This window comes from Mastigoproctus giganteus, chromosome 4 (genome assembly GCF_048544385.1).
Source record: "Mastigoproctus giganteus isolate SK-2022 chromosome 4, ASM4854438v1, whole genome shotgun sequence".
NCBI classification, from domain to species: domain Eukaryota; kingdom Metazoa; phylum Arthropoda; class Arachnida; order Uropygi; family Thelyphonidae; genus Mastigoproctus; species Mastigoproctus giganteus.
This window is the reverse complement of record NC_143578.1, coordinates 60,139,391-60,165,235: the sequence shown is the minus strand read 5'-3', so window position 1 is coordinate 60,165,235 and position 25,845 is coordinate 60,139,391. Positions and strand designations below refer to the sequence as shown.

At 35.8% G+C, this 25,845-nt stretch overlaps 1 protein-coding gene across 4 annotated transcripts in view; it reads right to left on the bottom strand.

Annotated features, from left to right (window-relative positions):
• Positions 1 to 977: 977 nt before the first annotated feature.
• Positions 978 to 25,845, bottom strand: part of LOC150086761 (synaptophysin-like) — a 103,172-nt gene continuing 78,304 nt past the window's right edge. For 3 of the 4 annotated variants that reach the window (XM_090372738.1, XM_090372739.1, XM_090372740.1), the window contains exons 5-6: positions 20,460 to 20,651; positions 5,408 to 6,130 (exon numbers count right to left, since the gene is read on the bottom strand). In XM_090372738.1, coding sequence (XP_090228864.1) covers positions 5,945 to 6,130; positions 20,460 to 20,651 — 378 coding nt within the window. In that variant the 3' untranslated portion in view covers positions 5,408 to 5,944. Of the gene's footprint in view, positions 2,727 to 5,407; positions 6,131 to 20,459; positions 20,652 to 25,845 lie in introns of those variants that run through there. The other variant, XM_090372742.1, reaches the window with a different exon arrangement.

Here is a 25,845-nt window from a genome sequence, read left to right as displayed (position 1 = left end):
TATATTGGATACTATGAATATGCGATGCTGTTACTGAAAGATTGCTCCATTTCGTTAAAAGGGTAATTGTACCTAATGAAGTGGCCACCCATTGTATACAAAACATGTTTATAGTGGTATGATCCTTAATGACTCCTTCAGTGCCTTGTTGCTACCTGTGTTTGCTTACAAACCAATCCAGACTGAAAAGAAAAGTTCAGCCTAAGTTAGTCTTTAAGTCTACAGAAACAGCAAAGCACTGAAGGAGCTAGAGAATCATACCACAAAACTTAAATTTTGTGTGTGTGTGTGCGTGTGTGTGTATATTATTTATGACATAGAAATGTTTTAAAGAAAAACATGCTCAATTTCTTAACTTCAACATTTACACATATATCAAAATGTGTTCACTGTGCTACAGTGGTTCAGAAAAAAGAACTTTGTGTTTACAGCGTTGAAATCTGCAATGTTTTATGCAATCTGTATCAAAAATAATAATAAATAAATTACAAAAACCATGGAGTTTTCCTGTCAAATACCAGTATTTTTCCCCAATATATTATACAAACATGAGCAGAAAATATATTTGCTCTATCCTTATGTTTTAATTTCTCCTAGAATGCAAAATCAAAAGTTTAAAAAATTATATCAGCAGTACTAAACATTTATAAATAAATTAATTAGTACCTAAAATAGCTTCCGATATTATTATTAAGACTAACGCTGATTCTAATAATATATAGTTATGAAAGAAAATAGTTCTTCATATTTTTTTTATAAGATGACGAAAGGAAATATACACAATGTAGAGACAAAAAAAAAAAAACCCATGAACAATGAGAAAATGTTTATGAATTCTTATATCAATTTTTCAAATATTAACTCATATTTTATTAATACTCCATAATATACATTTATGGGAAATCAGAACTGTCTTTCATTAAAATGCTTAAATTTATTTGCTACATTTTAACTTTATACATTTCAACTGGCAAATATCCAGAATACAAACTGCAAAACAAGATATTTAATTACTCCCTTATCATCATGCGCATCTCAAGTTGACCAAGGAAAGGTAACACCTTCAGCAAAGAGCCATAATTAAAAGAACAGAATCCTTATATTTAAATGTGTTACTAGTGAGGGAAATTGCTTAAAAAATTGCTGGTATCTGCTTTTAAATGCCAAGTTATTATATAATCTCTAACTTTGATGTTGAGGAAATGTGTTAAATTATGTGAGATAAATACCAGTAAGAAAAAAAAAAAAAAGACAGTTTTGCTTATGGATTTTATTTAACACCAGATCAACAGTTCCTTTTCCCCTAATTCCCATAACAGGAGTAATTGAAGAGTTTGTCTACTGATACTGCTACCTCACAACAATGCAGAAAAGTAACCTGGTTGTGAACACCTTCACATATGCATATGAACACTTGCTCAAACAGTGCTGTGGGATATTCCACTGAATGGAAGACAAAGCCAAGATTTAGGGGAAGTGATGCTTATGTCTAAGCACACTGCACATCTGAAAAATAGCTAAGAAGTATGTGGGTCACAGTGCATACTATCTGAATAACTCCCACAAAAAAGCATGGTAAACAAACAGCATGGAACCTATATTACATCTAGGAACAACAGACTTGCTTTTGCTAAAGTATTATGTGAAAGCTGTGCTTTATATAAGTAACATGTGATAGGCAACATTGTAAATAGCATTAAGCTTTGGTAATGGAAGCACATATTAAGACAACTGGTGTCAACCTGATTTTTAATAGGAAATATTTCACCAAAGCTTTGGCACACTAACAAAAAATATCACACCACAACATGTAAATAACTAAAACAAATTAGAGGCAGCAAATAATATATGAATGTAAATAAAAATATATACATCTTCACATGATCATCATAAGAAATAGCCAGGAATGTTCTAAGTCATTTAACTTTATTACTATAAGAGAATCACAGGGTAGGTAGTTAATCACATGTTACAACTATCTTTTCTACATGGTTTTTCTTAAATAAAGTGCCTCTAATACATCAACATTTAATTTGTACATTAAATTTTACTTCTGTTTTGATATTGCTAACATTTCAACTTGTCATTAGAATGAAACTAATACTATTGCTATTGGAAAACAGTGACACCACATTTATTTGTTTTCCCCCCAAAATATCTATAACATCAGTCCTTATAAATTTCAAACAATTCAGGTAACTACTGTGTGACCAATAACCATGATTTTCCAGTAATTAAATTAAAATTTTGATAAATAAAAAGCTTATTTTACAGATCTATAAAGAACCAATATTTACAAGACTTAAGTAAATGACTTGTACAAAATCATGAACAGAAAATTTTATAATAATGGGCAGTGTGCACAAGTTTGTTTCATTCCTGCTGTGAATTAATTTGCACTACTTGATCAATAACAGAAACCTGTCAGAATACCTATTTTTGTAGAGTAAGTATAAAATATCTGCTCCACTTCTTTGAAGAATATATAGTTACTTAACCACAGTGCCCATTATTATATGCCACTATTATACAAAAACAACAAAACAAAAAATACCTGAGCAAATAACTAAAAAAATAATAATATATGAAAAGGAACATACACCAATCAGCATAATTAGTATTTCCCCTCACAAAACATATGGCACCATATTTCATTATGCAGAAAATTTAAAGCACTTTGAAGTTTTTAAATTCTGTACAAGCTTGAGACCGTAACGGGCCATGATCTAAAACAAAATAAGACTTAAATATACATTAACATAATGATATCATAAAATAAAATTTAGGTTTAAATACATCAACATAAGTTACAGGAAGTAAAGAAACTATCATTATAATATGATGCAATATGCTCTATACTACTGAAGGATACTTTAAATAAGAAAAGGACTAAATTATTATGAAATATATTATATTAAATTATGGCATATACATTGAATGCAATGAATAAAACTGCTATATTCAACCCTTTACAACATACGATAATCATACACACCTGAATACAATATCAGACCTAATATCTTATAGTTCATCTTTTACAGAATAGATTGTGTTCTGTTCTATATTATTATTTCAAAAAAATAAAAATTAAAAATTCTGGATTTATTCATGCACCACCAGAAAACAGTATTACTTTTAACTAAAGTACAGCTAGCTAGCAACTGCAGTGACAAAATTAAAAATAAAGATAACCACATTAAATCAATAATAATATACAAAAAGCCATTAAAATATTAATATCACAATTTGAGGCAGTACAAGGTGTTATTCAACATTAACCTTCTAACATCTGAGTATGTATACACTAAGTATATATGTATACATGAATTATACACATATGCATGTCTATATGTGTACTCAAGATAATTTATGGCCTAATATGTCTTCAATAAAATAATTTCTTCAATAAAATAATTAAAATAAAATATACTGATTATAATACATGCTCCAACCTATAATCAGAATACTAATATTAAATATAATATGTAATTTTATCTTTTACAAATTAATAGTTGAAATATGCCTCCATATGTTAAAACAATGATTAAATTAAAATAAAACACATTTTGAGTTTCTGCATACCTGTCAGAAAGTCTTATTACTTTGATCAAAATATAGCAGGGCTGGCAGTTGCAGTTTACAGAAAATTGCATCCACATTTTGCATCACTGCAGCATAATTATATGAAAAGACAAGCACAATACATTAAAAATTAATAAATCTGTGGAAATCAATAAAAAATACAACTGGTTCACTATTTTTTTTTTTTTTAATTTTTTTTTTTGTACTTGCTTCTCAGATGGGGTGAAAGAGTGAGTGAGAATGTGTGTGTGTGTGTGTTCTGATAAACATAAACATGCTTCATTAATGTGCAACGTTCTATTTTAGGAACATGTAAAAAAGTTAAATGTATATCTATATATAACAGGAAGTAGCCGTCAGATAAATCTGTTATTAGACATACAATATGCCAGAACTTAATTGTTTTTTTTTTTTCTTTAAAAGCCAGTTAAAAACTGGCTTTTTAAAAAAAAGTTAATTAAATTTCAGTTATCTGTGATTGTTCAAGTTACTGATAGCTGAAATTTTATTTTAGTTAAAGATAACCATGAATAATATAACCTTAATTTTAGCATGTTATGTTTATATTATTTTACACTGACACTATTTTCAACATAATTCTGGCAGTTAGTGCTAATTTTAGTTCAACAAAAAAGAACAATCATGATTTCATTAATTTGTCAATGGCCAGTAAATAAGTATATGTATGCATACATATATATATATATATATATATATATATATATGTTTTATTCTTTAAATAAATGGATAAATACATCTGCAAGAGATATCACAAGCTTTCAGTTTTAAAATTTGACACATTTACTTTACGGCGATGCTGAATTCCTGTTCCTATAAATTTTACATTTACGTGTATATATATAAAGTCTTCTGTAAGTGCACATACAAAATAATTTAATGTGTATTATAAACAATTTAACAACTGTGTTCCTATACTCAATCTCATTTAACAATTATTCTATGTATAAGAATTGTCACTTTAATTGAATATCATGAAGGTTGTGATGTAAAAAATATGGGAATAACTTTCAAAAATGATTGTCATCTGTAATTACCATATATTCCTTGAAATAAATTGCAGGTCAAAAATAACTGAGATTTAAATAAAGATGCTAAATATGAATGTACATATTTTTGTTAGTGAAAAAAAAAAAAAAAAAGCTGAAGCAAAAGTAACTTCGAACAGAACAGTATCATTTGTAATGTTTTCAGATGCATAATATCATTTATCTTAAATTTAAAAATGTCAGACAAAACTTCGATATTATTCAAAAATGTAAGAATTAAAATGAATAGCATTTTAATGTTAAACTTTAATAAAGATAGTTTTTTCATTATAAGTTTATATAGAAACTAAGTATTTTTAGCAAAACTTCCAACTATAGTCATTGCTATATACATTGTTCTTAGCTAGGTGGAGCAGATATGTACAGAGTAATCCAGTACATGATAATACTATAGATATCAATGATCTTTTTACTTTATTTTGGTGATCTATATTTTGTATTATGCAAGCATTGGGAAAATACATTATCTTACAGCATATATATTTTTTGAATATCTAATCCTGATTTAAGAACTATTATTGCTGATAATAGAATCTGTAAAGAAAAAGTAGGAATAAGAACTTTAATCAAATAAGTATGAGATGAAACCCACAACAAAGTTCTTGTGAACTGTGCACAATTCTGAGGTATGCAATGTTATATTACAGGAAAGAATGCAGCTACCTTCAAGATATCACATTATGTGACAATTTGTAACACTTTAAGAAGTAATCCTGAAAGAGAAGAAAATGTTATACAGAGGTTTTAGCAAAAAAAAAAAAACCTTTGGAAGACAGCAAATTTAACCAAAAGCAAGTGTATTTCTGTGTGTGTATTATGTATATGTGTGCATGTATGTATATAAATACACACATACATATATGGATATACAGGGTTGCAAAATGCAAGGTATACCTTAATCCCCCTCTTCTCTCCCACCATAACTTTATACTGCTTAAGCTTATTTAATCTACAAAATGTCCTAAGCAACATCAGCAAGTTAACAAATACAATTAATAACAAATGAACATTCTCTCTAGTTTAGCAATATACTTAAATAATCATCCTATGTGCAATAACAGAACTCTGTCCAAATATTATGCAAGGCAAAGTTCCATTCTACCACAAAAAAGAGTCTGAATAATAATTTTAAACATGCTTTCCTCCTTTCTAATAATACAGCACCTGTTTCTTACCAATATACAATTATTACATTTTGTAACCCTGGGTATTTAGCCTATACAGCACAGCAGAGTTTATAGAGCCAAATAAATGTGACAAATTCAGCAGTTAACTGCTGATATTTATGGAGTCTTCTACTCTGACATCACTGGCCCACCAATTTTAGGTCCAAATGGATCCTGTTCTGGTATTGGTGGAGGCTGATGACCCATATGTGGTGGCATGGGTGGTTGTGGCTGTTGTTGCTGGAAGAATGCAGTTTCTTTATAGATAAACCACAAACTTGAAACCCAAAGTAAGAAGTTGGCAAATCCAAATATCTAAAAAAAAGCAATAAAACAAAATATATCTGAATGAAGATTTACTTGTTTTAAACTTATTCTGTTTGTCACTCCATCTTGCTTAATAATAAAATGGTAATTAAAGGTTGCAATGCATAGCAGTTACAAACTCTTATTTTGCAAATACAAAAAGATGTGATTACTAATAATTACCACTGTATATTCAAGGAAATAATTTTGATAATGTATCAATAAAGCTCTCAAGGAATTTTTCTGATGGCAGCAGTTTTCAAACTTCAGTGATATTAGGACCCCCTTTTAGTTTGAAAAATTTTCCATGGACCTCCAAACTCAATGTTTCTACACTGTAAATTCTTCCAGCTTTTTAAATATAAGAAATTTTGGACATAATTTGTGGACCTCCTTGCTGTATCTCTGTGGACCCCCAGGGGTCCTCTGACTACAGTTTGAGAAGTGCAGGACTATGGGTTTCGATCTTTATTATCAAATATAATTAAATTGTAGAGGGTGTCCCACAAGTCTGGAGCCATAAACTAGGTAGTTTGTTTATTTATTTATTTATTTTATTTTTTTTTTTAGCAGTCGTGACTCATGGCACTGAATCTTGTCTAGTTTAATCCTGAGTGAGCATGCTACAATTTGCATGAACAAGAACTGCTGCATTACATGTACTACCCTATATTTTTTAGAAAAACAGGCAAGAAATAGTTTAAAATGGTACACTTCATAATTTTATCCCTTATTTTAATACATTGAATAAATTCTTGTTTATACTCCAGCATGACCACCGCATCAGAGCAGTTCACAATAAATGGGATACACTTAAATAGAAAGGGTGCAAGAATATTTGCTGATGCTATCGAGGCAGTGTTAGGTGGGTCGGAAAACTGCTAGATTGGGGGATACAAGGACTAATAGATTAACAGTAGCCACTGGCAGAGGTGAAAGTGATTCTTGCACTGTTTCTATTGGAATGAGCAGCAGCCTGGAAAATAAGATGCACGACATTTCAGAGACTGCTGAGAATCATTGGGGTACAAGTAAACACATGGGTTGTGTTAGGGTAGCTAAGAAAAAGAACAGGTGCATGTATACTTACGTGTACACCAATGCTAGGAGTTTAGTAAATAAATTTGATGAATTTGAGGTATTGCTCAAAACATCAAGGCAGATATTGTTGGGATTTCAGAGACGTGGTGTCACACAGATATAAGGAATGCAGAACTGGAATTTGGGGAGTACAATGTCTACAGAAAGGATAGACAGGATAGGAAGGGAGGAGGGGTTATGCTATTAGTTAAGAAATACATAAAATCCAAGGAAGTGAAGCCAGTCGACATCGCTGGACAGTGCAGTGTCGAGTCAGTTTGGTGTGACATGAGCATTGGGAGATCAAAATTGAGAGAAGGAGTGTGCTATAGGACTAATGACTCTGATGAGTATAATAAGAAACTGTACAGGGAAATAGAGTGGGCCAGTAAATCAGAGAGCCTTATAATGGGGTATTTAATTTCCCAGATATTGATTGGAATTTGGGGGCTGGTCACTCACACACTAGCAAGGCTTTTGTGGATTTATTGGATGATTGTTTTCTACATCAGCATGTTCAGGAGGTAACTAGAGGGAGTAATACTCTTGATTTGATTATCAGTAGTGATTCTTCATGCATTAAGAATCTGCAGATAAATGAACCACTAGGTGGCAGTGATCACAGTGTGCTGAAGTGGGATTTACTCAAAGAGGTAACTACCATTAGGGGTAAAGGGAAGGGTTATTGCTTTCGTAAAGGCGACTACGATGGACTGAGACAGTATTTAAATTCTATACAGTGGGACCAACTGATGATGTTACCAACAGCAGATTCAAAATGGGAAGCATTCAAAGAACTTATCTTGGAAGCTACTAGGCTTTACATACCAACTAAGAAATATTGTTCAATGTTTTGGCCTAAATGGATGTCAGATGAACTAATGAGACATATGGCAGAGAAGAAAAATGCATGGGATACATACAAATTAACTATATAATATCGGTGTAAATACACCATAGTTAACCCATAGATTTGAGCTACGATTGTAGCGTAGAAGGCATCGTTTTAATTGTATCTCATAATGTGGTTGCCTTCACAACAAGATAGCTACTATTGAATTACTTCAAATAAATAACACTTCTCTAGTAGAGAAGACTACTATTATTTATTTTCAGCGATACCACCACCCAGACAATCGTTTCGAAGCTATTTGGCTTCATCATCAGTGGGCGGGCAGGTACCCAGGTAATACAACAAGCCATCTCAGTTGCGAAGTTATATCCACATTATGAGAGATGCCAAAAGGGTGTGGTGGTAATGTATTTGGAAAATTAAATGCACTAGGCATAATCCTTATGGGTTTTGATAATTAACTATATAATATCGGTATAAATACACCATAGTTAACTTCGCAACTGAGATGGCTTGTTGTATTACCTGGGTATCTGCCCGCCCACTGATGACGAAGCCAAACAGCTTCGAAACGATCGTCTGGGTGGTGGTACCGCTGAAAATAAATAACAGTAGTCTTCTATACTAGAGAAGTGTTATTTATTTGAAGTAATTCAATAGTAGCTATCTTGTTGTGAAGGCAACCACATTATGAGATACAATTAAAACGATGCCTTCTACGCTACAATCGTAGCTCAAATCTATGGGGTTAACTATGGTGTATTTACACCGATATTATATAGTTAATTATCAAAACCCATAAGGATTATGCCTAATACAAATTAACACGTGACACAGAAGCCTATGATAGATACAAGTTGATCTGTAACCAAGTTACAAAGGAGGTTAGGCAGGCGAAGGCAGATTACGAGAAATCTTTGGCAAGGGATGCAAAGAAAAACAGCAAAGAGTTCTTTACTTATGTAAACTCTAGAAGGAAGGGGATGAATCAGATTGGTCCACTTGATATTGATGGGTCAACTGTTGATGATCCTGCTCAGGTAGCTAACAAACTAAATGAATATTTTGCATTGACATTCACACATGAGGAGTTATTCAGCGAGGAGAATGCCAGAGGTGTATTCAACTCTGGCAGTAAGCTAGAGAATCTTGTAATAACTGAGAGTAAAGTGGAGGATAAATTGTTGAATATAAACACAAGAAAGGCACCTGGGGTGGATGGGATCTATCCAGTTATATTAAAGGAGGCAGCAAAGGAAGTAAGCAAACCCTTAGCCATAATTATGAGAGCTTCCTTGGACTCAGGGGAGGTATCCATGGACTGGAGATGTGCAAATGTGACTCCAATTCATCAAAGGCTGACACAAGTAATTATAGACCTGTGAGTTTAACTTCTGTTCCCGGAAAATTAATGGAGGCACTGGTTAAAGAAGCACTGCAGGATCATCTAGACAAGACTTCAGTTATAGCTCGGACACAGCATGGTTTTGTTAAGGGGAAGTCTTGCCTGACCAATTTGATTGGATACTATGATGCAGTCACAAAAGAACTGGATGCAGGGAATAACTTTGATATTATATACTTTCTAAGATATTATATATCTTAGAAAGGCTTTTGATACTGTTGCACATGGAAGACTGCTGCACAAATTGGAGCAGTGTGGCATTGGAGGCAAATTGCTGCTATGGATAAAGGGGTGGTTGAGGGGGAGAAGACAGAGTGGTTATCAATGGACACTGCTCATCGTGGACTAATGTTATTAGTGGAGTCCCTCAGGGTTCAGTACTGGGTCCATTATTGTTTTCTGTATTTATAAATGATATTGATGATGGTATATCAAGCTTAATGTCCAAGTTTGCAGACGATACAAAGGTTGGCAGGGCTGTCAAGGACACTACTGACACTATGCTACTGCAACAGATCTGGAAAGGTTGAGCAGATGGGCTGAGAGGTGGCAAATGAAGTTTAACATTGACAAATGTAAAGTACTACATATGGGAAACAGCAACCCCAGAGCAACGTATCAACTCTGTGGTACTACACTGACAGTGGTAGAGAATGAAAGAGACCTGGGGGTGGTTGTGCAGGCAGATATGAAGTTCTCTGAGCAGTGCAGACGGGCTGCAAGAGTAGTTCATGGTGTATTGTCAATGATATATAGGAATTTTTCTAGCAGGGATAAGGAGGTGATTATTCCCTTGTATAAGGCAATGGTCAGGCCACACCTAGAGTACTGTATACTGGCCTGGAGGCCTCATTTCAAGAAGGATGTAGAGCTGCTGGAATGAGTACAGAGAAGGGCAACAAGATTAGTGAATGGAACAAAGGGGTGCTCTTACGAAGAAAGCCTTAAGTTTTGCAAATTACAGTGTCTGGAGACTAGGCAACGGCGGGGTCATCTGATAGAGGTGTATAAAGCCTTGAATGGTTTGAGCATGCTCAATGCTGATGGGATTCTGCCTCTTGCTCAGAATAATCACCTGAGAGGGCATAAATTCAAATTGAGGAAAGACAGATGTAGGATAGACGTGTGGAAATTTGCCTTTAGCCAGCGGGTGGATGGTTGGTGGAACAGACTTCCATCCCTTGTCGAAGTTGATAGCCTAAATAAGTTTAAGGCTCAGCTGGACAGGTATTTCGAACGAACAGAGGGCTGAAGTAGAAGTGGTTATTTTTTATTTACTTATTTTTTTTTTTTGGTTGATGCTGCATAAGCTTGCTTTCTTGCATTAAATGCCTCTACTAATGCTAATGCTAAAATCATGAATGCAATCATTAATCGTATTTAGAAATCACAGGCTTGAACTATGGTCCACTCAAAAGGCATGTGCTACAGCACTCTCACTCCTAATTACTCAACTATTTCACTTCCAGTACTGATAGAAATTAAAGTTGATACCAAACTTCTATGTGAAAATACAGATGTGGACAAATGGCATGTTTTTTATACCAATGTGGACTGATCCTATATGTATTTTTATGCCTCTATATTTCTGTAACTAAAAAACAATCAGTGATGTACATCAAAACTGAAAACCGTACTAGAGGCATATTAAAATCACACTGACATAATTGTAATAGATATTTTAATATTTATATTGAATTTTTTTGTGACTGGCGGGGTTCAACGTCATAACCCTTCAGGGTTGAGTGCAACAACTGAAAGTGTAATTACACAAATACTTTATGCAAATTTCATAAAAAATTACCCATTTGGAAATATGATAAAAAAAGTAAAATTGAACAGCTTACTACTTCACTAAAAGTGACTGCAAAAAACAGATCAAAGTCCATGGCAGAGAGTTAAAGATGCAACTTTTAAGATTCCAATGATTTTAGCAAAACATGAGATCATTTACTTCCAAAGATTGTTGAACAGCAGTGTTTTCTGCTTACTGCTGTAATTTTGCATGTTCATTTTAGTAACAAAAACACAATCCTAAAGCCAATTAAAGGGCAACTAATTCCTGTAACTGCAACAAGAAGAGTCAAGGTGTCTCAAAAACTTGAAAACAGTTAACTGCAAATATTTTGCTAACACCAAATTAGTATAATATAGCAATTGATAAAAGTACAAATATATGTGTGGCAATAAAGTTTTCTAGCTGGTGCAATAAAAAACACAAAGTGAAGAAGCCCAAAATTATTGGTTTTATTTTTATTCAAAGTAGTGGTGATTACCAGATTGAATGCACTTATTACGCCATTCTAAATGTTTCTGAAAAGAGTCAACAAAAGTGTCCAAAGAGATGTTCAGTTTGGCAGTTACATTTTTCTTTGTCCTCAACATCTTGAAATCTTTCCTTTGAGGGCTGTTTTCACCTTGGAAAAAAGGAAGTCCGCTGGTGCTATATCAGTAGAAGGGTGGATGGTTGGCCTATACAATGCAGTCTTCAAAACAAGTGCAGCATGGACGGGGGCTTTGTAGTAGTAGTGGCATGTGATGCAAGAAAGCAAGTGTATGAGCTCATGCAGCATCAGCCAAAAAAAAAAAAAAAAAAAAAAAAAACACACCATTCCCTCCAAATGCCTGTCCAGTTCCTCATTAAATTTATTTAACCTATCAATTTCCACAACAGATGGAAGTTTGTTCCAGCAATTAACCGCCCGCTGGCTAATTCTACATCCGCACATCTATTCTGCATCTGTCTTTTCTTAATTTGAATTTATGCCCCCTTAGGTTCATAATCTGAACAAGTGTGTGTGTGTGTGTGGTATGGGTGTTTATTGGCGCATAAGCTGCTATGGCTATAGTGCGCCTATTCGTAGCAATAATAAAAAATAATCCAGTTTAAATTAGTTTCAGTTCTGAAGCCTATTTATAAGAGATGATACACTCCAATTTGTTTTAAAAAGCAGAAAAGCTCGTTAACATTTGCATCCTCTCCAATGATATGATGTAATGTCAATGGTTCTCGACGATTAGCTAGATTTTGAAGTATTGCAGCTCGATGTTGTTGATACTGTGGACAGTCAATCAGAATGTGTTTGACTGTTAGATGTTCTAAGCAGTGTGGACACTGAGGAGGATCATCGCCCATTAGTAGATGGAGATGAGTCAGATGGGTGTGTCCTATTCTCATTCGTGTGAGTACCACTTCTTCCAGCCGCACTGTCTGATTGCTGGAGTGCCAGAACTTTGGGTATTGTTTCAGCTGGAAAAGTTTATTGGTTTGGTTATGCCATAATTCTGTCCACTGTGCATGGCATGCTGCTTGAATTAAGATATTATAATCGGGCGCTGGAATAGGGACAGAAGTTTGGTCTGAACTTGGACTTTTGGCAGATATATCAGCCATTTCATTCCCTTTTATGCCTGAATGTGATGGAATCCAGCAAAACTTCACTAGTTGTTGACGATGATAAATCTGCAATAACAAACTCCTGATTTTCATTACAATATGGTGATTCTTTTGAGATGTATTCTGCACTGCTTTAATTGAGCTGAGAGAGTCAGTATAAACTATATATTTTGCAGATGGATGTAGAGCCAAATTTTCTAGAGCTAACTGTATTGCATACAGTTCTGCTGAAAAGTTGCTATACTCAGGTGGAAGAGAAGCTGATATGATAGCAGAGGGAAACACTGCTGCTGCTCCAACAGTTGAAAGAGATTTGGAACCATCCGTATATATCGGCAAGAAGTCAGCATAGGTTTGAATATGGTTAGCATGGAGTTGTTGCACATTCACTGCCGGTAGGCAATTCTTTCCCCATTGAAGAAAATAGGTATCAGAGGTGAGTTCAGGAAAGGTGGTCCATGGTGGATGAGAGTAATTCTTTATCTGTTGCCTATTGTGGAGAGGAACATTCCAGTTCTGTGATAATTCAAGGAGCCGTAGGCCAGCTGGTTGGATTTTACTTGGTTTGTTTCTATAGAGATTATCTAATGGTTGATTAAAAAGGTATGGCTGAGTAGGATGCGAAAGGCAAGTCTGTATTTTGGCAGCATATTTCAGTAGTAACATTTTTCTACGAAGATGCAAAGGGGGGCTCATTAGCTTCAATGTATAGACTCTGAGTTGGAGATGTCCTGTATGCACCAATTGCAATCCGCAGTGCATTATGTTGAATAGGATCCAGCCAGCGTAGCACACTCCTTCGGGCAGAATCATAAACTGGAGCACCATAATCTAGACGGGATCTAATCAGTGCTCTATATAAGAGCAGCAAAGTTGTACGATCCCCTCCCCAAGAGAGGGCAGATAAAGCTCTTAGCATGTTGATCTTTTTAAGACAGGCAGTACATATTAATTTAACATGCTCAAAGAAGTTGAGCTTACTGTCCAGGATTAGTCCCAAGAATTTCATATTGCTGGCAATCGGAATGGTGGAATTTGAAATCCGAAGTTCAGGATCTGCATGCAATTTGCGTTGACAGCAAAAGTGGATCGCAACTGTTTTCTGTTGGGAAAGACGATATCCATTGAGCTTAGCCCAATTTTGAACTTTATTGAGGGACATCTGCAATTGCCTTTCGATAGATCTCATGTTCTGAGAATGGCAAGAAATAGCGAGATCGTCAGCGTACAGGTAAGCCTCTAGAGTATTTGGGAGTACTTTTGTAATGGAATCAATTTTAAGGGCAAACAAGGTTGCACTCAAAACTGATCCTTGCAGTACTCCTTCTTCCTGCGAGAATGTAGCAGAAAGGGAATTTTGATATCTCACCTGGAAAGATCGGCTCTTGAGGAAGTTCCTAATAAATATGGGTAGGTTGCCTCATACACCAAGATTATATAGGTCACTGAGAATGCCATACCGCCAGGTAGTATCAAATGCCTTCTCTATATCAATGGAGACCATGACAAGGTGTTCGTTTTTCACAAAGGCATTGCGAATGTCAGATTCCGCCTTGATCATCAGATCTAGGGATGACCTGTTTTTGCGAAAGCCATGTTGACAATTACTCAGTAGATGTTGAGTTTCAATGATCCAAGTCAGTCGACTATGGATCATTTTTTCAAGAATTTTACCAAGGCAACTTGACAGAGATATTGGTCTGTAACTATTAGAACTGGAGGGATCTTTTCCAGGTTTCAAAAACGCCAAAACTGTAGCGTGGTGCCAAGAGGTTGGATAAATATTTTCCAGGAAGATCCGGTTAAAAAAGATTAGAAGCAGTTGTAGGTTTTTTTCATCAAGATTCTGTGCTGCAGCATGACATAATATATGCCATCTGGCCCAGAGGCCCTGTTTCTTGTTGTTCTGATGGCCTGTAAAAGTTCACAATATTGCAGAGGCTGATTATATGGAAGTGACATTGAGGTTCGAAAGTTGATAGGTCTCTGTTCGTTGGCGGTCTTAATTTTCTGGAATTTTGGAGTGTAGTTTGATGCAGCCGATATTTGAGCAAAGGTTTTGCCCAAGGCATTGGCTATATCTAGAGGAGCAGAGAGTTCTTGCCCATTGCAGGAGAGAATTGGGGAAGGAACAGTTGGAAACTTCCCAGAAAGCTGCCTAATTTTTTTCCATATTAGTCTGGAGTCAGTGTTTCTATTGATAGTTGATGTGAACCTAGTCCAAGAATCTTTCTTGGCCTGCTTTTGAATGTAACACGCCTTTGCCCTTAGTTTCTTGTAGCTGATTAGATTACCTGTGGTTGGAGATCGATGGAATAAATTAAATGCTTTATTTTTTTCCTTCTTTGCTTTTGTGCACTCTTCGTTCCACCAGTAGTTGAAATGCCGTCGGGACGGGGGATTTGATAATGGAGTTGAGTACTTAGTTGCAACTAAAAGGCAGGATGTAATATAATCAGTAACTTCATCTATGGGCTGTAGTTGAATAGTTTTTTTGTCAAGAGTGATTGCTGACTGAAATTTGGCCCAATTGGCTTTAGAGAATTTCCATTTTCTGCAGGGCTGTTGTAATTGTGGTTGTGCAGTCAACAGATTACAAACAATTGGAAAATGATCACTGCCCATGGGATCATCCAGAGTGGACCATTGCATAGCTGAAAACAGTATCGGGGAGCAAATCGATAGGTCAATGGCAGAAGTCTGTCCATTGGGTAACTGTATATGGGTGTGCGAGCCACTGTTAAGAAGAGAGGTTTTCTTTTTCCAGTAAGGTTTCAATCAGTCGGCCGCGTCTGTCTAATTTAGATGAACCCCATAAAGGGTGGTGGCCATTGAAATCCCCTAGCAGGCAGATAGGGGAGGGTAGCTGTAATAAAAGTTCTTTAAGATCATTATAAGAGTAAGCATGATTTGGTGGGAGATAAATTGAGACTAGAGTTAATGCAGTCCGAGTAATCAGACACACAGCGACAGCTTCGATTTGGGTTTGGAGAGTGATTTGCCTAGCTGGAATCCTTGTACTAATTAAAATAGCTACACCACCACGAGCAGAATCGGATGTATTCCGATCTCGCCTATAGACCGAGTAGTTTTTTGTGGAAATGGAAATTTGAGCAGTTAAATAGGTTTCTTGCAGGCAGAAACCAACTGGAGAGTAGCGATTAATTAAGTAATGGATGTCGTCAATGTTGCCACGAAAGCCTCTGCAATTCCATTGTAAGATGTTAGACATTACTTGAATTTAGAAGAAGCTGTACCTGACGTGGCTGTCTTATGGCGTTCTGGCTTTGGTTTGTCTCTTTTTGGAAAGGAAGGGCGACCGGTGTCCATCTCTTCTTCTGCAGATATTTCCAGAATTGGATCTTCCTGTTTGGATGGGTACTCTGCCTCCATCGATGTGTCCCGAATAATCTTTTTTGAAGTCGAACTATCATTATTTGTAGTAGTGACATTCACTGGCGGAGATTGAGATTTTGCTGGTATTGTGAGAGGCGTATTATTTGCTTGGTCTGAGTGCTTAACGGCACTGGACTGTTGCTGAGAGAGGACAGCCCGAGCCCAGTCAGAGATGGAAGTGTTTGAAGGAATGGTAACATCAGTTTGTGTGGCAATGGTTTGATATTTTTTAGCAATATTGGCATAGGTACGGTTAGGTATACTGGGTGCAATTAATTTTCTTGCCTCCTGATAACTAACTCTGTTTTCAACTTTATATTTCACAATTTTTTTCTCTGTTTTCCACCTCTCACATATTTTAGAGTAGGCCGGATGGTTGCCTTTGCAGTTGGGACAGATCATTTCTTTCACCGAACAATCACTTTGAATGTGGTCAGAGGATCCACAGTTGGGACAAACTGGGTTGCTTCTGCATGTTGTTTGAGAGTGGCCATACTTTTGGCATTTATAACATCTCAACGGATTGGGTATGAAAGGACGAGTGCGGCAAAGTAAATATCCAGCTTTTACTGATGAGGGTAGGCTTGGACTGTTAAAGGTGAGAATGATATTTCTGGTAGGTGTGAGAATATTGTCTTTTTTTATCATAATTCTTTTTACAGCAATTACATTTTGTTCCTGAAGCTCTTCTTTAATTTCTTCCTCCGTCACATTCATCAGGTCCCAACTAGATATTACATCCTTTGATGTATTTAGGGTTGCATGTGGAGTTACTTTCACTGGAATACCAGCGAAAGTTGTCTTTTTTAGTAATTTTTCAGAGTGCCTGCCATTTATAGTTTCAATAAGTAAGTCCCCTGATTGCAGTCTCTTAACCGTCTTGGGAGATCCTGCAATACTTTCCAGATGTTTTTGAATTAAAAAGGGGGATAGCTTACTGAGAGGCTGTTCAGATAGTGAGTGCATTATTAAGAATGCAGGTAAGTCTGTCGCCGAGGGATTGGTTTTCAACCTCTTTGCTTGTGACGAATCATGGCCATGGTCATTTTCTGTGTTTGGCCGACAGCTTGACGGCTCTAACGTTGGAAACATATTTTGTTCCATGTTGGCTCCTCTTAGCCCCTGGCAGATGGACTTTTCTGCCAAGGTTACTGGCCCCGCCACGGGGAGGCAGGAGCAGTGCCTGGTGTGACCAAGCGAAAAGTAGTAAGTGGTTAGTAGTTAACTAGAAGAAATAAAGAAAGGTGCCTTTCCTTTCTTGCTCTGTACAAGTGTTTTTGTTACAAGAGCTGTTTTTAAATGAATAAATTTATAAACGTCAAGAACGTAAAATAACTGTAGATCACTTTTGGGAAATCGCAGTAATAGCACAGAGAAATCACTCAGTCACATTCGCTTGGCACCCGGGGCCTCTGAACAAGTGGAAAGATCCCATCAGAATTCAGCATGCTCAACCCATTCAAGGCCTTATATGCAATAAGAACCAGCTGTCTTTCAAAATTGCAGCCTTACCCACGAAATGTGCTTCAACAGTCTTTGAAGCACCTGTATGCAGTATGCAGCATTGACTCTCTCCCCTTCAGGTACATATTCCTTGTGAATCACACCCTGTTTGTCAAAAAAAAAAAAAAAAACATGATTAACATAGTCTTGATCCTGGACTTCTGTAAATGAAACGTTTTGGGCCTTAATGATTCTGAAGCCCATTGCATGTTCTGATGCTTCATCTCTGGGTTGTACTGAAACACCCAACACATCTCCAGTGACAATACAGTTGAGGAAATTCGGATTGTCTTGATGAAGTCTTTGCATGGTGTCACTCTTTGTTGCATCTACTCATCTGTGAGACTGTGCAGCACAAATTTTTCACAGACCTTCCTTTTCTCTACATATCTTCATGAAGATTTTCATGAACTGTTTCCTTATTCATATCCAACTCATCAGCTATCATTCTGAGGCTCAATGATCTCTTGCCACAATTTCCTGAACTTTTGCAACTCTGTCCTCATTTCGAGAGGTTGACCGACACTCACTTCTTCGGTCATTGCAAATATCCTCACTGCCATCTCTGAACCACTTACACCATGCAGGCATGCTGGTACAACTTAACATTTCATAACCATAAACAGTTTTTAACATTGCATGTTTCTGTTGCAGATTTTCCCAGTTTAAAGCAAAATTTGATAATCATTCATTGCCCCATTGCAAAGTTATGACACAATGTTAACACTACTAATGAAACTGGTTATTATCTGCAACTTGTCAGCCTACTGGATAAGCTGTACCACCAACCATCTGTTGGAAGAAGTTTCTACAACATACCACTTCCATCAAGCTCATCATACATGACTGCAGCAGCACAAATCTGGGAACTTTATTGCTACACCTCGTATGTAATGTCTCAGTTTTTTTATTGGGTCATTTTTCCAAAGAAGAATTACTTGGGAAGAACTGTTGTGTTTAATTCAATTTAAATGTCAAACAAGAGGGTACATTTTTATTACCCTATTCAACTTCTTTGTTGAAAATGAAATGATAAAGACAAAATTACTATGGGTAAAATAAAAAAAATATTTTCCAAAATAAGCTAATAAGTTGCTCTATGCCTGCCTATAAATTCAGTTTAAATATAGGATTTGCATCCATATTTTATACATGAGCAGAAAAAAGACAATATAACGAGAAGAACTGTCTCAGATTGTAAGGCCTCTATGAGTTTGTCTTATGTTGCACTACTAATAAGCAACACTCCTCTAAAGAGTTAAGTACAATAACTGGCACCTTTCTTGAGATATCAACTAACAGTATGGTTGGGCTGCTATTGGCCTAAATCACTGCTCTGATACAATGTAAATGGAGTAAACGAGGTGTTGAAATGTCACGTGAAGAATACTGGACCATTCATGTAACAAAACTGATCAACTGCAGGAGTGATGGCCAAAAGACTGTACTGATGAACAAATTGCCTTGCCAGTTCATCCTACAGATACTCAATGGGACTGAGATCCAAGGACTGGCCAGGGCAGAAGACTGCTTGAATATTCCCCATGTTCCTCAAGTCACTCTTTCACAAATTCAGCATAGTTATGTAAAAGATGACACTATCATCCATAATAATGTTCAGATATTACTGTGCCCTCCAGTAGGATCAGAGAACCAAAGGTATGCCACAAAAACAAACTGAATATCATTATACCTTCAGCAACAACTTATACTGTCAATACACAACAGGATAGTTCTAGTGCCTGGTGGCTTCCTCCCGTATGTGCACTCTTCCATCAGTGCTGAAAAGCATAAATCGGGACTTGTCAGACCGCACTACTTTCGACTGTTATCCTCCTGCATCCATCCTTTTTGTCTCTGACATTGATGTAGCTGTTATCTTCAAGGTGTCAGAGATCAGTGGCTTCCACAAAGGTTTCCTTACTACCAGAGTATATTCTTTTGTATGATTTTTTGCACGGTGCAGATACCATGCCTTGTGATGTTCATCAAATGTAGAGGTTAACTGTCCCATCATATGAAAGATAAATTACACTTAATAATCTGCTCCAGACATCAAGCACTTTGCTTTGTCATATTAATTTTTGGCCACAGTTTCTGTTTAATGGTGTTTTCCCTGTTTCTCCATTCATTGAGGACTGAAATGATACTAGTCTGAATATTTAACAATTACAGCCAGCCTCTCTGCTGTAGCACCTGCTAAATGCACATTGACAATCATACCTTTGGAAATTTGTGAGATTCTGTTCATTTCCCATTACTGGCAAATGTTTTAGGCACTAGCTGGGTCACATGGCTTTACAGTAACTTTCCTGAACAAATCATCCACCATATGACCTAATTTTGACTTGCAAAATGTCTGTGCCATTTTGCATAGATTTCTGCACACAGCCTAAACCTCCATGAACCTAATAAAGTGGACAGCATGTATAACATCAGTGTGTACTTATTGGTTATGAGGCCACCACCCACAGACAACCATTTCTGTACCTCCTTAGGTGACAACATGTTTTAAACAGTATTTATACCCATGTAAATTGAAGTCCCGCAATAAAACTTGATTATTGTGCTTTCTTGTTTACAGATTGATATTTACATCAAAACATTCGCATATTTTTGCATTAAATTCCTTTACAACTGGCTTATATATCAATATTGATCAATTATTTCTGCTAACTAATTAAAAAAGTATTTCATTACTTACCAGCGACACATTCAGTGAAGCAAAGTTACCTGCCGAAGTGGTGTGGCAGGGATGTTCTTCTGAGTTACATACACTGATTTCATCAAAGAAGTTATCTGGGTTTGTATAGTACTTGAGATCACTTACACCTTGGGCCCAAGCACTTGAACCAGCTAACCAAAAGACAGCTAAAACAGCTGTTATTAAAAGATCCTGAAACATATTTAAAAATCATTTTTTCAAAATACAATGCTCTAAACTTCAGTAGCACAGCTTTCAAAACAAGTTTTAAGAAGTTATACTATTCTGTTCCATACTATAATTTTGCCATAAAAAGAAATACTGTAATCTTGTTGTTATTGTTATTTGGTTTTTAGGAGCATTAGCAACTAAGGCCATATTGCTCCGGGATATGCGGTGGTCATTCCCTGACCTTTCTGCATCCTCTGTATTTGGTGGTGACGGGCTTGAACCCCGGTCTAATCAAGAAGCGTGTGCTACGCACTGCTGCTCCTTCCCACCTGGCTACAGAGGCGCCTTACTGTAATCTTTAGCTGCTGTCTCAGCAAAACTTAAATTCTCAATATAACTTTGGCATAAGCCTTACATTCAAGAGATACCAGACCTTCTGAAGAAATGGTTTTTGCATTTTCAAATAATAGCATAAATTATGAAATATAAAATAACTATAAAATATATTAGGATTCAGCAATAAACTGTAATCAGTCTGTACCAAATTAAGCTTATATAGTAGCTTACAATTAAGATAAACACTCACTTCTCTATATACATTTGAAATTTCAGTGATTGGCTGGAAATTTAAAACTAAAATAAGTGCTCAAAATACTGCTTTGTACATGCATTCATGAATAGGAATCATGTGACACAGGCTCTGCATAAAAGGAGAAAGGACAGTTGTTCAGCAGTAGTAGTTTAGTTTCATAAGTTATATGAATGGAAAGGTTGTCACTGGACAGAAAAGTTAAGTGCATGATGCTCTCAGCTATGTTTATGAAGCAAGGTCAGTGACCTTTGGAATAACAAACTTTGGTTTTGTTGATATAACCTGTAATTTATATAGGGTCAGCAGAAAAACAGGTGATTATAAAAAAAAAAAAGTTTCCAATGCACCACTGGGATAGGATAATTCAACATTTTAGTGTTGTGTTATCAGCATCATAGCACTTAGTAACCATACAGCAATGGACTGGTGCACAATATTCATTCATCATTCAAGTGCATTATAAAAATGACAAAAGTATCATGACTGCAAAATGCTTATAATGCGAAACATTATGGTAGTTAGCATAATAACATTCAACATTATGATGGTGACCACTAACCCTTGTAGAATGCATAAAGTTAGCAACTTTTAGTTGTGCATACCTAACTTGATCTAACGCTGCTACTAATACAGTACTTCCTCAATACTTTTCCCTTTTTTGAATGAATACTGTTTACTTGAACTCACATCCACTTGATTATAATACCAAAAATGTCAGTTTATTAGTCAGAACATATTTGTATTACAGTAAGTAATACATTAATGACCTATCTGTTATGGCATCAGCCAGTAAGGTTTACAATATACAAAATGAGTAGCACTATTATATATGAGTTTTATATGCATAACATCAATACAAGAAGGCTGACAATAACAGATCAGAATATTTACAAAAAAAAAACCCATTAAACAAAACAAAAGTAATAATTATTCTATTAAAATATAAAACTAACTAGCAGAGAGGAGCATTTAAAAATACCATTTCTATACTTATTATCAGCTAAGAATAATGCCCGACCAATGCTGTATGTCTTAGACTGATACATTAGAAATAATTTTAACAGAGAGGTAATGAATTTTACCTGGATCAGAATTTCTAAAGGAAGCCAGTTAAGATTTCTATACATCTGACCTAGAAATAGTGTGAGGGTAGCTGCATTTCAGGTTCAGTCAGATTAATATATAGTTCTGGAATGAAAGGTCTTTCAAATATGAAGGGACAACTGCTAAACAACTCACAGAATCCTAAGTGAAGGAAGAACATGTGTATTAATGAACTAGAGAAGAATAGCAAATTTTGGTAACAGATACCAAAATTTTTCTGATGGCTTAAGTTTTAAGTTGATTAATGTGGGTATGGGGAAAAAAAAACGTTTAGGGTTAAAATGTATCCCAAGGCCTTAGTAAGACAAACAGTCCCACTCCTTCAATTTTTGGAGAAAAATGAAATGACAACTGCTTTCAGAAAAGGAAATATGGTCCAACTTAGAGCTGATTTGAAGGTCAAATAAAATGAAATAATTCAAACACATATCCTGTGTGTTTGAATTATTCATCATGATGTTATTTCTCAATGCCTCACTGAAGAAACATATAGTGCAAACCTCTACATCATTTGCAGAAATATTTTCAAGGTAGCCATTCTACATTTATGGGTTAAGGGTCCTGTTAAGCAAGGACATAAATTAAACAAAGCGTGTCACCATTAATACCAAGAAAATCTTACAGAAAAGTATTGAGCTAAACAATAAAATGCAGATGATAAATCTAAATATTCCAGGCCAAGTTAATTCTTGCTACTAAATACAGAAACAAAAAGGTTTCAAACAGAGTGGTACTGGTGGAAACTCCTTTTTTTCACAATAAATAAGAGAGAAATTAGGCAAACAATTTGGGAGGTCAGGAGTGGGAGTAGAAGTTGCTGAAAAAGTTTAAGAAAGGAATAGAAGATGGCAATGGATATTGAACTTTCTAATGATTTGTATTTTGAGTTTTTGATATAGGATAGTTAATATGCCAAGCTGGGGGGGGGGGGGGGGTTCTTCTTCCAAATAGCAGTTAAACAGGCACAACATTTGTTCTAAAATACAGACACCAGAAACTAAAAATCTGTCCAAATGAAAAGTTCACAAATTTTGCAAAGGACAGAAAGCAAAGATGTCAGTCAATATGACCTTGAATCCAATATGGATTTCTCAGGATCTTTAAATTTGCTTGGTCCCACTCATTTCAAAAGATACTTTCTTTCCTATAGGTAATGAATACACTAAGCAGTATATTAGGATAAACTGTGAAATTTCACAATGATTTCTGTTTTGATCAAGTCAGTCAATGTCAACTTTGCCCCTAACTTCTAAGATATTTACACGAAGTGATGTCCTCTTGAACTTCAGTCGAATGATATACCGAAATGTCAACTTATATACATTTCTATTCATCAATTTCATTGTCCACAATATCCTCAAGAACCAGTCTTTCTATTACCTGGTTTACTAAATCATGTCCTTTCAACAGTATCACTTTATTGTATAAAACATCTTATATTTTGTTAGTGGTTAGTTTATAGTTAAGTTTCTGTTGATCTTTATTGTCCTGATTTTCACCAAAGCATTCCAGGAATCAAATTTGTTAAATATAATTTTTACATGCATTTTTGTAAACTGATCTTAGAACAAGGGCTTTCCATTTATGCCAACTTTTTTGAATGCACTGTTAAGGGCAGTTAACTTGAAATTCATCACAAAACAGTTCATGGAAAATTTCTGACCCTATGCATTGAAATTTCAGGAAATTACTTTCCTGAAGTAATTTGTGCATTCTGTTAACATAGTTTATAACACACCACATTTTTAAAACTGTTCTACACCAGTGTTGATGAAATATCAACAATCCTTTGTTAAAATAAGCCACGTTTTGCCATCCTTGAGGAGAATCTTAACTGTTGTAGAGGCAGTGGGAAATCTTTAGGTGCCTCCTCATTCCAAAAAATTTCTCTGGACAAAGTTTCGTGGCTGATTTGTTTCATATATTCATATGTGTATTTTATTTCTATATATTTTAGCTTCTATTCTTTATAAAGTTTCTGTTTTATTGTACTTAATTTTTAAATTTAATAAAGTTTTAAATTTTACATTTCATTGGTAATTACAAGATTAGTTTCAGTATGCTTATTCCCAAATACACAAGCCTTTTTTGCTAATAATGCTGAAATCATATCACACCATTTATATCTCATTAAAAAATATTGGACAATTGCAACACCCATGCCAGATTCAGGATTCAAACCCACAACCTTAGTTTATTAGGCAAATATGCAACCCACCAGACCATTCTGGTAGTATGGCTTAATGCTGGCGGCTGTTGTTCTGTGGAGCTTATGGAGCTTAGTGCTACTGCATTGTCCACATTGCTCAAGAAAATTAACAGAACAAAATTTTTTCCATGAATATTTTAGTGTGTACAAAGTTGCAGAAGGCAAATATTTCATATAATAGGCGTCCTAGCATGCAAATTCCGAATATCCAATAGAAATCAATCTACCACCTTACAAAATCGCACAATATGCAAATTATTCGTGCCTATAAAAACACCAGTTGTAACTACATTGCTTCATTCCCACTGTTTGGCTTGCTCAGTGGGATAGTCACATCTCCAGTACTCAAGATGGCAAGTCATTGTCGTTTTGATGATTCTTTGAGATGCAAGGCAGGTTGACGGCTTGAAGCCGGGCAGTCACAGGCGGAGGTGGTGCGTTGGCTTAATGTGTCACACAATGTTATCTTGGCACTATTGAAGCAGTTTCAGGAGACAGGAACCATTAAAAAAGTGCTGGCCAAGGTCACCCGAGAGCTACGTAAACCAAAACAGACCGCTATCTGGCTCTAACAGCAAAATGGAATCCTATAATGTCTTGTCATCAACTGTCTCTTGAGGTTGCTGGGGCCACAGGTGAAAAGATTTCCAACCGATGTTAAGGAGGCTCAATTCAAGTGGACCCTAGGAAGCCTGTGGTTTGTATCCCATTAACTCCAAACCACCGCAGAGCTCGCAGAAACTGATGCCATGACCATGTGACTTGGAGCCCGACAAATGGGGTACAGTTCCATTCTCTGATCGTCCCGTTTTAGCCTACAAAACAGATCCTTAACATTATTTCATTTGGAGACAGCAAGGAATGCAGTACTATCCCTCCCACATTAGAGAAAGGCACACTTACAGTGGAGGCAGTGTTTCAGTGTGGGGTGGAATAATGATCAATGGCTACACCCATTGTTTTTGATAATAAGGGTACCGTAACTGCACAGAGGTACTGAGAACAGATCCTCAAACCATATGTGCAACTTTTTAGGGGTGCGGTTGGCCCAAATTTTCTTTTCATGCACAACAATGCCACTGCATGTACTGTTCAAGTGGTGGTGGAGGAATATATTGAAACTGAAGACATCCAATGACTGCTGTAGCTAGAACAACCACCAGATTTATATCCAAACAAACATGCACGGGATGCCTTTGGGCATTGCACTGTACCAACAGTCAACTCTTTAGTTATGTCGTGAGCTAAGATGTGCACTGGTGGAAGAATGGGATTTGTTGCCACAGACACACTTATATTGAGCATAGTTC